This window comes from Microtus oregoni, unplaced genomic scaffold (assembly GCF_018167655.1).
Source record: "Microtus oregoni isolate MIOR12 unplaced genomic scaffold, Mior012 000026F_ref0000081, whole genome shotgun sequence".
Lineage (NCBI taxonomy): Eukaryota > Metazoa > Chordata > Mammalia > Rodentia > Cricetidae > Microtus > Microtus oregoni.
Window position 1 is genome coordinate 22715100 of NW_024543085.1, and position 14327 is coordinate 22729426.

The following is a 14327-nucleotide window of genomic DNA, read 5'->3' on the forward strand; positions in this document are numbered from 1 at the left end:
TGAAAAATAATATTAAATAAATAAATTATCATAGGGCTTTGGATCATATCAACAACTATGATGCTAATGACATGTGTTAGCTCTATGACCAACCACCTTCCCTACCGACTCGATAATGATACAGCTCATAAAGTCATTGCAATTTGGGCACAGACAATTACAATGTTTTAAAACTCAATTCAGTTTCAAATAAAAGTATGAGAAAATATCACAACCCCATAGTAACCAAATGTTTACAATTAATAGCTCTAGTACCATGTTTTTTTCCCTAGAGTCCCAAACATGACATTGTGAAACCAAATCAGGATTTACTGAATAAATATCCCCTTATAGTGTCAAGTAAGATAAGAATTGTATGAATCTGTAAAGCTGAAGTTTTCTGTAGCTAGAATATGTACCCAACCTTAAAAAAACAAACAAAAAAGTCAGACAAGGCAAAATCAAACTCCTTCCCAGGCATGCCTATATGTTTATAAGAAATTCATTCTCCTTTTTCTTCTAAATGTTCATACAGGCATATCCTTCAGTTTACCTGGAAAAGCAAGATCAAATAAATGTTTTCTTTTCGGTTTTCTGTTCTCATTTGTTTCTCCCCTTCTAAGGAAATATTAAAATATCCTGGTGCAACTGATATTACCTAAGAAAAACTTCCCACACCACCAGAGACAGTGCTGTAACCTGAAGTGTAACTGAAGCCTCCAAAGGGAACCACTTCAAATGAGTACAAGGTGGCAAGAAAACAAGACCAAAATGGCGTATATATAGAGTTCAACAGCAAACAGGATAACAGACAGGTGCAGACGTGCAAAGCAGAGTCTGTTCTGTATTTCTACTCTCCTTCTTATTTTAAAGGACACATGTGGCTGTAAGGATATCTGGTCCGAGCTGTGTCCAGCATCTTTTTCCATTGATAGCCAGATTATGTAGACATTGACACTCCAGGTTCTGAAATCTCTCGATTCTTGTGGACTATTCCTTAGGGCAGGTATTTTATTCCGTCTCATAACCCCCCTTTTAAAGCTGTTCACATTTTCAATTGCAGCAAAAAGATTTTGGCAACTGCTTCCTGGACTTTCCTCCATTTTTTTTTCTGCTAAATATTTGAATCCAGTTACACATTGCCTCAGAAATATCCCCTTTCTCATGCTACAGATTTTGTCTCTTCATATCCCTCTTTCACTGATGTATTTACACACATATAGTCGCAAGCACATGCCATGTTTGATAAAACACTTACACTGTAGATAATAATGGCTAGAGAAATTGAGATTAACTGTCTGCCTAAATCAAGTGAGATCCATGACTTGCATTTATTTTGATACTTTAGTCATTAAACAAATATTTTATTACTATTTTAGGCTTGTTATCATCCATATGCTTAGAATGCAGTGGTGAGCAAAACCAAATAAGCTGTCTTTATGGATGACACCTTACTGCCCAGCACGGATTCACTGCTTACTGTGTATCAAACACTTTTAATGACTCACAAATTGTGTAACTGAAAAATTAGGATAAGGTATCTATTGGTTCAAAAGATAATAGTGAGACAAAATCATGTTTTAGAAAAGTAAATCATCTTCATATTCTTTCTCAGAATATATAAAATCAAGTGTACTATCGGTTGAGAATAAGAAGGACCAAAAGCAGAGGGTGATTGTTTTAAACAGCTCAACAGTTGATTTTGTAGTCTTAGGGGAATTTACTCCCATAAGTGGGAGTATGGCCTCTTGCTTATATATCCTCGGCTTACCCAGAGGATCCAGAAATTAATTAATTAATTAATTAATTAATTCCCATCACTGATTCTCCGGAGCTGAGCACTTCCTTACAATAACTGCAGCTCCATATTTCCTTTATTTCTTTACCCCTGCATTGTTTTTATTTTGTGATATATATACACAGGCAGATATACAGAAAGCACAAGAAAAAAAGGAAGAGGTGAAATGCCCAAAGCAGCAGACCACTACAGAATTTCTTCTTTTCTTGTGAATTTTACATAGGAAGAAGTACAACTATTATATATTTTTGCCCTTTGCTTTAAGTATTTAGTAGCCCTACCTTAAAATAAGAGAAAGTAACACATGATTTTGAGAGATAAATATGGCCAATCATTTAAAGAGCAAAAATTCCAACAAAGGGTTTAATGTTGAGCACAGGAGAGGTTTATAAAAGACTCGAATTAAGCACTAACCTAAAGAATCCTAAGCAAACAAATTTATTATATTATTATAAACAAAATTATTATATTGTACTATATTGTATATTACTGTATAAGATATGACACCCACTGATTTAAAGGGCATTCACTGAGAATGTATCATATACAGGACTCTATCTGGGAATGTATTCATTCAGATACATATCTAATAGACAGGTTCTATGGTCGACAAGTTTAGATGGGATGGCATTTGAAGTCAAGACAAGCAAACAATACAGCTAAGCTACTAGAAAGGTGGGGTTGAAGATGACTCTAAGTCTCTGACTTGAGTTATGGGGTATATGCTCTACATGGCAAGGGGGCAAAGCTGGTTCAGATGTAGTGGTTTGGCAGAGTTGTGGAGGGGTTGTTTGTTTTGCTAACATTGCTAGATATTTTTATGTCAACTTGACAAAAGCTAAGGTTATCTGAGAGGAGGAAACTCTGTTAAGCAATTAACTCCTTAAGACTGGGCTGTAGGCAAGCCTGTAAGGCATTTTCTTAATTAGAGACTGAAGACAGAGGGCCCAGCCCATTGTGGGTGGTGCATTCTCTGGAGTGGTGGTCCTGGGTTCCAAAAGGAAGCAGGCTGAGCAATCCATGGTGAACAAGCCAGTAAGCAGCACTCCTCCATGGCTGCTGCATCAGCTCTTGCCTCCAGTTTCCTACCCTGTTTGAGTTCTTGTCCTGACTTTACTTGATGATGACTATTGTGTGGAAAAGTAGGTTAAATAACCATCCCCCATTTCCTCCCCAGCTTGCTTTTGGTCATGGTGTTTCATGATAACAATAGAAATACTAAGACATCGGTCAGCTTTAAGTCTTTCTGTTCTGATATTGCTTTTTGTTTGTTTTTGTTCTATCCATCGATCTAGTTGGAACATTTTACTACTCGGAGTTTGGCAGTGTCACAACGAATATCTGGTTAACTGAATTTTATGGGCCCAATTAGGAAAGATAAAATGTCTTTAAGAGATTTCTGCCACCCTTTGAGCCTGTAACTACCAATAATGATTATTTTCTACACGATTAGGTTAATGATTTTAAATATATTTTTGTCTTTTCAGCACAATTATGTGACTTTGGGTGTAACTACAGGGTACCTCAGTAATTCTGTATTTTCTTTATACTGCTTCCCCAAAAGAAAGGGAAAGTAAATTTCTTCCAATATTTAAGATTTCAGAAGTATGAGCAAGTTACATAATTATAAATCTAAAGAGAAAACAGGTGGACAAGTTAAATGGTGTCTGCTACTGAAAACAGGCACGACACACATCAAGAGCTATCAATCTTTGTGGTTCTGTACTGACTGTTCTTTGTATAACTGATAACTTAGTTACATAGGAATGTTTTCCAAACCATCTTTGTAGATTATTCGACTCTCTTTACTTCTGTTTCTTGCTTCTTGCAATTTCAGAGAGACCTGCATGGCTCAACAACTACTCTCAATGACATGGTGATATGTGCACTGGGAGAAAATGGGCACTGCTGTTTTCCATGGTACAAATTCTGCGTCACTAATGTCGAGTTAGAGGATGCATAGTTATTTGCTTTCTCATCTCCAATCTGACCTCTCACCATCTTTCCTGCCCTTGAGCCTGGCCTCTTGCTGGTGCTGGCAAGCAAGAGGAAGGCGTGGGCTGAGAGCCAAGCTGATCCTTACAAGGACACTCAGAGAGGTAGACTGACATGGGTTCAATAATTAGCCCAATGCCAGACACAATGTTCAATAGGATCTGCTGAATTAATGGATGTGTGTGTCGCCTGGCTGTTGTAAATGCTTCAAGTTGATAACCTGGGCTAATTGGCCGAGCATTATAAATGAAAATGGAGGAGTGATCAGCTCTTCTTTCCTGCCAAGTCAATAAACTTATTTAAAGACTTCTTTTAGAGACAGAAATGTCTAGTTCATTTTTAATATCGACGCCAATAGCTTTAACAATGTTAAAAATACTATGAAGCATTTTATCTATCATCTTGAATAACAAAGATACTTTGAAAGAAAAGCAGACAATAAATTTTAAGGTAAGTTTTAGGATAGCACATAATTCTATTATATAAAGTACTTCAGTGGCAAAGACTATTTATGATCCAATAGCTCTTGCTATAGTGGCAGTCTAAATTCTACAACACGGGGACTAAATGATACATCTCTATAACATTCTGAAAATCCCAACAGTTATTACTTATTATTGAGTTCTGCAGACTGTCTCCCATTTAATCACATCATAAATACAAAATAAATTCCAGTTAGCATATTTTTTATTTGTTTTACAATTTGTTTCTAAAACATGCCTTTACTCCACAAAGGTAAGAAAGAAAAAAAATGAAATTGGATAACCACATTCAACCAAGTCTCTGAAGGCAAGGATATGTACACTTACAAAAGTAAATATAACTTCCAGATTTTAACATAGATATACACCTCTCAAAGGCTCAGCATCACAGTAGGCAGCCTCAATGCCTGGCAGGTTTCTGTGTTCATTTCATGTTCAAATCTTTATCTCAATTGTCGCTTTTGGAAGACAGCTACAATCTATAAACTTATTGTTTGGGGAGAAAATATTTTATTTAGAAAAAAAATATTCTTTAGGAATTGTATGTATGTGTTCAGTGAAATAGGATAATATCCATGCTGTCATTTATCCCTCCAGTTCTTCCCCAGGTCCACCGTCCAATAAAAGTCCCTTCCAATTCATATCCTCTTCTTAAAAAATAGAAAACAAAAGAAACAAAACAAAAAGCCCACTAAGTCCAATTAATGCTACCCATATATGAATGTATGTGGGGGTTACCCACTGGAGCATGGGCATCCTCTATCAGTACCACATCCCTGAAGGAAGAATGACTTCCCATCACCCAGTGCTGTCAACTGACAATAACTCCTTTGTTGTGGCAGGACTTCATAAGCTCCTCCCTGTGAGAAAATATTTTAATAACTTTATAAATCCACTGAGAATTCAAATTTGAAATACTGTTTTATCCAATACCTTGATACAAGATGATGATTTTATCTCTTCTAATTCTAAAGCAATGAATTCTCAAAAAATACCTCAAACATAGTCACAATTGTTTTAACCTTTCCATGTGTAGAAGTCACTGTATGAAAAATAACAGTTCTATAGTTTAAAATGTAAGAGAAGAGGAAGAATAGCAAGCTAGAATACACAGACGATAGCCTCTTCTCAGATACTTGTGGGCCATCAGAAGCAGAGGAAACATGTTGTGATGGCCTCTGTAGGTAAAGGAGTAGCCAAGAAGAGGTTCCAGCACTCAATATAACAATTGCTTACACTGTCATTACTAGAAATGTATTTATTTGAGCATTTCAAACTCTCAAAAAATGCTATTTTCCATGACTAAACCAATAATTCTATTAAACATTAAACTTGGAGACAGTTATTTTCCAGCTTGCATATCTTTCAAAAGTTAGATTTATAGGTTTAATTTCTAATACGTTTCCAAGCTTATATACTAAAATACATCTTTTCATTACTAAGGGCCTAGCTCCTGACTGTCTTACTTTTAACTCCCCTCTCCATGTTTGATCCCATACTGAATGTCTGTGGCCCCCACAAAGCCAGGCTGCCAGCATAGTGCTGGGGGGTCACTAATTCATGGCAAGTTTATGCTAGTCATCAAAATTTACTAAAGTTCTTTTTTTTCTGATCAAGCATAGTTGTAGGCCCCATTGATCCAGTGAGCGCTGAGTGGTCATTCTAATGAGCTTGCCATCCCCTTGTGGAAGACTTTCCATCTGACTAGGTTGAGATTTTAAGTTGTGCAGAACCTCACCTGTATCTTAACAGTCCCAGCACTCTAATCTCCCACGAGATAGATGATGTCTAATGATGGAGGGTGGGCAGATGTTGAAATCCTCTCTTTGAGAGATCTTTCTTACATACACATTAAGGCTGAAGGGTTATCACTATAGCAATATAACATCTCCTGGAGTGCTACAAATTTCTTCATCCAACCTCCCAAATCTGGGAATGCAGGTTAACTTTGGTTCTCCTCTTCCTCGTGTGTAGAGCTGCATGCATCTAGACCAACAAATACCACATCTCATATGAAGACTTTCTCTACTACTCATTGTTTTATACAGGAAAATGTGGACTGAAGATTAATGACAAAGGAAATTACTTCAAGAGAGTCATTGATCTTCGCCTACAAATTCAAACAACTTTATATAATTGTCCAGTTATTGTAATTATCCACCACCATGATCTTTTGTAAATGTAACATGAACAATAATAGGAGCCGGGGAGATGTGGTAAGCAGTTAGGAATGTATTAGCACATCACAGTATGTTTTGGTTTGGGTTGTGTTACTATAAATTCTGCCTCTGTGATTGCAATCATAACTGTCAAGGAATGGCTTTTTCCCAGAGTTTCCACAAAACAGAAAAGATGTCATTTGCTTTGCCGTGGGATCTCTCAGGGACAGCTCACCCCTGTGAGCCCATCTGCCCTTTCTGCCTCTGTCTTTTAATTAACATTTGGAAAAGAACAGTGACATTGTAGATAACAGGGCTGGGAAAAGAGGCCCAGAAAATGATACGAAGTCTGTCAATCTTCAACCCTGCTAAAGAGAATACAATGGTGGTACTTGGGGGGATGGGGTAAAAAGTCATTTGTAAGCCATACATACTCAAAGCAATGTAGTCTTCACACACACACACACACACACACACACACACACACACACACACGCGCGCGCGCGCGCGTGCCACAGACTGAAGCAACTTGAAAGAATATAAATGAACTAAAAGTAAGAAAAATAATTCTAAACGAAGTTAATTTCAGTACATCCTGGAAAAGAGCTGTCAGAAGGATTTCCTGGGACTTACCTTCTCTGCTGACTGGGCTGTACCAAAAAATATGGGGATGAAAGCTAACCAAATGATGCAAGTGGTGTACATGGTAAATCCAATAGGTTTGGCTTCATTGAACGTCTCTGGGACTCCTCTGGTTTTAATGGCATAAACAGTACAAGTGACCATCAGGAGGATACTGTACCCCAGCGAACAAATGAGTGACAGATCAGAAATGTCACACTTGAGCACTCCCCTGGCATTCTCGGGATCTAGTGTCCGCTGTTCTCCATAGTCAATGATGGTGTGGGGAGGATCCACAACAAACCACACAAACACTCCAAGGAGCTGCACGGAAATGAGGCTGAAGGTGATCACCAGCTGGGATGCCGGACTGATAAACTTAGGGGCTGTGACCGATTTCTTCCCCTGCTCAAATATTCGGTGGATACGGTTTGTTTTGGTCAAAAGTGCTGCATAGCTGAAACACATCCCAAGTCCCAGGAAAATCCGCCGGAAGGAGCATATGACTGTGTCGGGTGCCGCAATCATCAAAAAGGTGATGGAGTAACAGAGAAAAATCCCTGTCAGGAGCACATAACTAAGTTCCCGCCCAGAAGCTCTCACGATAGGTGTGTCGTTATAGCGGACAAATGTCACAATCACAAAGGTGGTGGCAATGATTCCCAATATTGCTATGAACACAGGTACCGCCGCCCACGGAGAGTACCACTCCAACTTGATGATGGGGATCCTCTGACAGCCTGTGCGGTTAATGTTGGGTCTCTGATCCAACGGGCAGAGTTCACAGGAGAGTTCGTCTGCCTGGTAGTTATAGCCCTCACAGCGTTCACAGTGCCAGCAGCAAGGGACCCCTTTCACGGTTTTCTTCCTTTCCCCCGGCTTGCATGGCAGGCTGCAGACAGATGCTGGGTGTGTGTGTTCTCTATTAGCCCACTGCATGTCTTCCACCTGTGGGTATAAAAAATTAATGAGCCTTTTATATTTCCTCATTTATAATATCCTAATCCTAGCCACAGGTTTGTAATAAATCACAGAATGGTGACAGGACAAATACAGTTTACCATAATAAGAGTCTCATTTCTTTCCCTGATATTGACTTTATAAAACTGTTTAATGATTGGATCCAATCAATCACTCGGATCGTCAACTAGATGAGTGTCATTACTTTCTACTTACCTCTTCAAGGCTGACCACTATGATATCAAAGAAAGATTTATTGGCCCAAACAGTTTTAAAATGGAAGCCTTATGAATTAAATAATAAGGATAAAAACAAAACAAAGCAGAAAAACACAATAAAACAAAACAAAACCATCCCCATAGAAAGATATTTTAGAGCTAATCACAAATCTAAAAGTCAAAACCATTCAAACATTAAATTAAGACACAGAAGTGAATAAACAATGATTCGCGTCTTTCTAAGATAGTTGGGGTAATTCAGAAGACAATATGTTAATTTTGAAAAGAAATGATACAAGCAGTTATTCTGACTTCTCATTTGCTTATGTAAATAACAATATTTACATGTTAGGCATACACTGACACGCATACGTTGAATAAAAGACTTGAAGAAAATGTTTATTATTGAACAGTTGCAATCTGAAAGGTGGTTGAAAGCAATGAAATTATTGCCAATGAAGATACAGAAGAAAGAACAAAAAGGGTCCCACACAGAGATGTGACAAATAGAGGGCTAATTTCAAAGTACTGGAATTTGGAAGCCTCTTAAGGGCAGAAACACATATAAAATAAAGAAAGAAAAGAAAAGGTAAACCAGGTAACAGTATTCACATACCCTAATCACCAAGTGTGCAATGTCAGCCTTACCCTCCTATGTTTTTGAGGACCAGGTAATTAGCCTTTCTTATGGAAAATGACTTAAGATTTCTCTCCTTCCTTAAATCTTCTCTGGACTGTTGAGGTTTGGAATTGCAGTCCCTGGTCCCTAAACTCTGCACTTGCTGGGAATATCTGAATCTACCCAAGGTGGAGTACACGATTTACATGTCTTTAATTCACACATCATCTTGAGAAAGGTGGTGATACTTCATGCGTCATCATCACAGAAAACTTCCAGAGCCAGCCTGCCTGCTTCCTATGAAGTAAAACTAACCTTTTTACAGCCCCTTTAGTTTTCCATTAAGTTTTAATGACTTTAAAGGGATATTTATTTACTTGGAGAGTTTCCTTGAGACAGATGGAAACTTTGAACTAAAAGCATGGAGTCAGAACTTTTTCAAAAATATTGAAAAATGAAATATTCTATTTTGTGACTGAAATACTGATTTTAGACCATAATGGATTCATAATAAAGGACACTTGAATATTACATTTAATGGTAATTACTATGAACTTAAATTGCAATTTGTCTAAGGCTTCTAGAGATTTAAGGTAGCCTAATTCAAAATAGAAATTGAAGTCAGCAAAAAGTCTTAGGAACATTAAACTTCACAATTAACAGAAAAATATTGTCATCTATAACTACATTGCTGATACTTAACTCACAACACACTTCCACTTGTTTCAAAGGATGTAAGACTTGTTCACAAAAATTAGGGTTGCAATAGGCACTACACTGTCATTTTCAGTTAAAAATGAATTTTTCTGAAGTTTTATGTGAAATAAACCAATGAAAAAATCTTTTTTGTAAATGTCCAATTGAATTACAAGATTATTGAAAATATCAAGGCATAGCAGCTCATAGCTGCAATCTCAAAATTTGGGAGTCTGAAATAGGCAGATTTGCAAGAGTATCAAGCTAGTTTGGGTACAGAGTTAGCCTTCATTAAGCTACCTTGGACTACAGAGTGAGATTGTGTTTCAAACAAACAAACAAACAAGGATAACAGCTGGCCTGGAAAGACATGGCCACCGGTGCAATAGTGGCATGAATATCATGGGAATAACTGACCACTTTCTGTTTGAATTTAAGTCTAATATAATAATGAAACCCTTTATTGTCACCATTTTCAGGCCAACAACCTATGACTTGATAGGTTATTGTCACTAGGGGAAAAAAAAGCTAATAACATAATTCTGGTAAAAGGATATAGTGTTTAACCAACTCCCAATGATGTATTATTATACCCATAGTTTAAGCTATCTTCCAACTCTTTGACACAATCAATATAACATGAAAAAGTACTAAGTAATAACACAGGAAAGAATTACACCTCAATCTAATAAGTGCTATATGCCAGAACCATAGCCAATGTCATTTTAAACTGATTAAAACCTTAAAGCAATCCTATTAAAATCAAAATTAAGAAAGGGTTATCTACTATTACCTTTCATTTATTTATTTGTGTTTATAAGCCCTTACTAGATCAGTAATACCAGAGAAGGCACTTAAAGGAATAGAAATAGGAAAACAAATGAAATTATTATTTGCAGAGAAATGATCAATACATTCAGCAAAAGTGGCAGGATAAAAACAATCAGCCTTTCTGCAAACCAATAGCAAGCATTCTGAGAAGGAGAACATGGACACACTTCCTCAATAGCCTCAAAACTATATGGAGATAAACTTTCAAAGGTCAAAGTATGCAACAATAAAAAATTTAAATATCTGAAGAAAGAAATTGAAGAAGGTATTAGAAGAACAAATCGCCATTTTTGCATAATATTTCAAACTTAAACAGCATTTAAAATGCAACAGAACAAAATAAAAAACAGAGGGAGGCTATGGAAACATGGCTCAACAGCTAAGAGCACTTGCTGCTCTTACAGAGGACATGAATTTCGTTTCTAGAACTCACATGGCCATTCATAAATATCTGTAACTCTAGCTCCAGAGAACGTGATACCCTTTTCTAGACTCTGTGGGCATGACACACACATGCTGAACGGACATACATACAGGCAAAGCACTTAAAATAAAAATGAATAATATTTTTATTTATTTATTTTTATTTTTTTCCTCTGTTTATTTATTTATTAAAGATTTCTGTCTCTTCCCCGCCACCACCTCCCATTTCCCTCCCCCTCCCCCAATCAAGTTCCCCTCCTTGTCAGCCCATAGAGCTATCAGGGTTCCCTGCCCTGTGGGAAGTCCAAGGACCACCAACCTCCACCCAGGTTATATTTTTAAAGAATGCAAAACAATTTATTTTAAATGACAATATAAAATGAAAATGAAATTGATTTCGTTTATTGTAGCATTAAAATTAAAATGCTTAAAAATAAGCTTAGCTAAAGCAGTATGATATTTACTCACTAAACCAATAAAATTACTAAAACTAAACCAAATAAAATATAATCAATTAAAATGTTCATAGACAACAACGCCTACTATTGCTAAGATGATAACTCAAATGTATCTAAGGATTAAACACAGTGTTTGTCAAACTCTCAGGTAGATCGCTTGTAGAAATTTAACAGTGGATCCAAAATTTCATGTTAAGGGATCAAGAAAAGGCAAAATTATTTTGAAAATGAAGAAGAAAGTTGGTACTCACACGTCTTTCAAAGCAGTGATTTTTATGTGTTCTGCCTGCATATACGTGCGCAACATGTGCATGCCTGCTTCAAGCAGAGGACAGGAGAGGGCATCCATCCTCTTTGCCTAGTCACAGATGGTTGTGAGCAGCCACATAAGCACTGGGACCCGAGTTTGGAGGCTCTGGAATGGGCGGCAAGTGTTCCTAACCATTCAGCAATCCCATTAGGCCACAAAACTGATTTTATAATTTATCCAAAGTATTATGATACTGATATAAAAATAAACAAAAATAGTAGAATAGAAGAATAATTTAGAAATACATTCATACATGTGTGGACAATTTACTTTTTTGAAGATATTAAGATTCTTGGGTACTTACTTACAAAAGAGTGAAGTAAGACCCCTGCACACGTTAAGTAAATTGATCACACATATTTGGCTCAGATTTAACTCTTTTTTTCGCTTCTGGCATAAGAGCTGTGTTTCACATCAACATAGTAATAAAGATGGCAGTACAGACTTTATTTTTTTATTTTTTTTATATTTATTTTATTTTATTATTTTTTTTTTTTTTTTGGTTTTTCGAGACAGGGTTTCTCTGTAGTTTTTGGTGCCTGTCCTGGAACTAGCTCTTATAGACCAGGCTGGCCTCGAACTCACAAAGATCCTCCTGCCTCTGCCTCCCAAGTGCTGGGATTAAAGGCGTGCGCCACCACCCCTGGCAGTACAGACTTGAAATGCACTAAAAACAACAAAAATAGATGAGAGTGAAGGCAAGAAAGGAATCAACATGACTTTTAGATTTCTGACCTGAAATTCAGTCATGGAAAGTCACTCCCACATCTTAAATTTGAGCCATCACTAACCTCCACAGCCATGTATAACCTTGATCTGTGCCTCACCAAAGTAATGGATAGCCATTATGGATCAAGCTACCTTAGTACTTATAATATTCTTACATAGCATTTTAATGGCACGCAATTATATACTTATTTGATTGGTTGTAATTTATATAAAGGAATGTGCTTTTAAGATTATAGGTTATAACCTGGGAATCATTTAAAGGACTTACATAAAGTACACATTCTTCCTTACTAAAGATTATGGTTCAATAGGTCTGGGAAGGGACACTAAGTCTTCCTTTTAAAAATCCTCCTTATTCTTAGTGGGCTTTGCATAGCAATTATGAGCCATACTTAAACATTTTTTTAAATTGTATTTTCTTCAGGACACTATGAACCACTTACCTGCCATTCCAGTCTACATCCTGCTGTGATAACTAATCCCTAAATACCTTTGGTAAATATTTGTAGGATGAATAAAGATGGAATGGAAGAACAAGAATGAATAGTGATGGTCTTCAATGAAAAGGGTGGCACAGAAGAACAATTGATTTTAAAAAGCAAATTATGACTTAGTTCATGAAAGTCTGAATCAAAATTGCCAAGAAATAAGACTATAAAGACTCAGTCATATGCAAGGCAATTCGAACAATAAATATTTATAATGAAATTCTAACCCTCAGAAATAGTCGAAAATATGAAAGGAAAATGTCACAAGTATAACCCAGAAGACAGTAGAACATTAGACTCAGGAAACTCAGTGAAGCAGGGGAAGGTCTGATTGGAAGTAGGAAAGAATCCAGTCTAACACCCAAGAACCAAGTAGATTCAAAATGGTAGGGAAGAGGAAGTGGTGAGTTATACCCAGAGGTAGTCACACTGTATGAGGAAAGAATTTGAAGAGCATCCTTTGATTTCTTCATGAGATAAACGTTAGTTTTTCTGTAACATTTTCCTTCTTCTGTTCTACTCCACACAAGTAGACACTCCCCTGCTTTTTGTTAATATCCGGTCCATACATCTTTTACAACTCGTTGACTTTATATTGCTATACAGCATGTTTATGTTTATATTGGGCGGAGAGCAAAACTGATCTAGTGGCAAGACACCAATTTTGCTATGTATGAGTTTATGTAGGTTCAGAAGAATTTCATGCTTGGCATACAGTGATGAATAAACAGAATGTACAAAGAACTGGCCTGTAACTATACATCTGTAACTCTTCTTTTTGGTCTTTTGAATTTTCTGGCTTTGAGCAAGAGAAAAATTCTTTCCTACATCTGTTTGGTAACTAGATGTTGTTTCTTTTTTCTTTTTTTATATTTTATTAATGAAGGCAATTTTTAAATTTAAATATATTTTGATCATATTCTTCCCCTCCTTAAAATCATTCCAGTTCCTCTCCCTCTCCCAATCTACTCAATTTTAAATTCTCTCTCAATGAAAAGGCAAATGAATTCCAAGACAATTAAAACTATAGGGAGAAGCCCTGTCTTGGAAAAAAAAATAAACAAGCAAAAAAAAGGGGGGGCAAATAAATGTTGAAAGAAAGAAGACAAAATAAAACACCACTCCAAAAGAAAATCAAACAAGCAAAATCCACACCAAACTGTATTTAAATAAAAGCACTAAAAGACTGGAGTCCATTATGTGTTGGTCAAGTGAACATAAAGTCTGCCCTGGAATGAGTGATATACTTAGTATTACTCCATTAGCAAACTATACTTTTCCCTCTCCTAGTAGGTTTAAATGACAGCTCAGTCATTAACCATTCCCTTAGTGGCTGTTTTCATTCATTCATTCACTCATTCACATAAAAAATTATTCTAAAATGAATTTTAAAATAAAACAAAAACAGCATCTCATTGAAGTTGGACAAGAACAACTGACAGAAGAAAAAGAGCACAAGAGAAGGCACAGGAATCAATCTACTCTTTTTCACACTCTGGAATACCATGATAACCCTAAACTAGAAGTCACAACAAACACAGATGCCCTGGTACAGACCTGT

The 14327-nt window shown here is 36.6% G+C and overlaps 1 protein-coding gene across 3 annotated transcripts in view; it reads right to left on the reverse strand.

Moving 5' to 3' along the window:
* Grm8 (glutamate metabotropic receptor 8) overlaps positions 1-14327 on the reverse strand; it is an 837648-nt gene that overhangs the window by 87311 nt on the left and 736010 nt on the right. For all 3 annotated transcript variants that reach the window (XM_041675768.1, XM_041675769.1, XM_041675770.1), the window contains exon 9: positions 7047-7982. In XM_041675768.1, coding sequence (XP_041531702.1) covers positions 7047-7982 — 936 coding nt within the window. The remainder of the gene's footprint in view (positions 1-7046; positions 7983-14327) is intronic.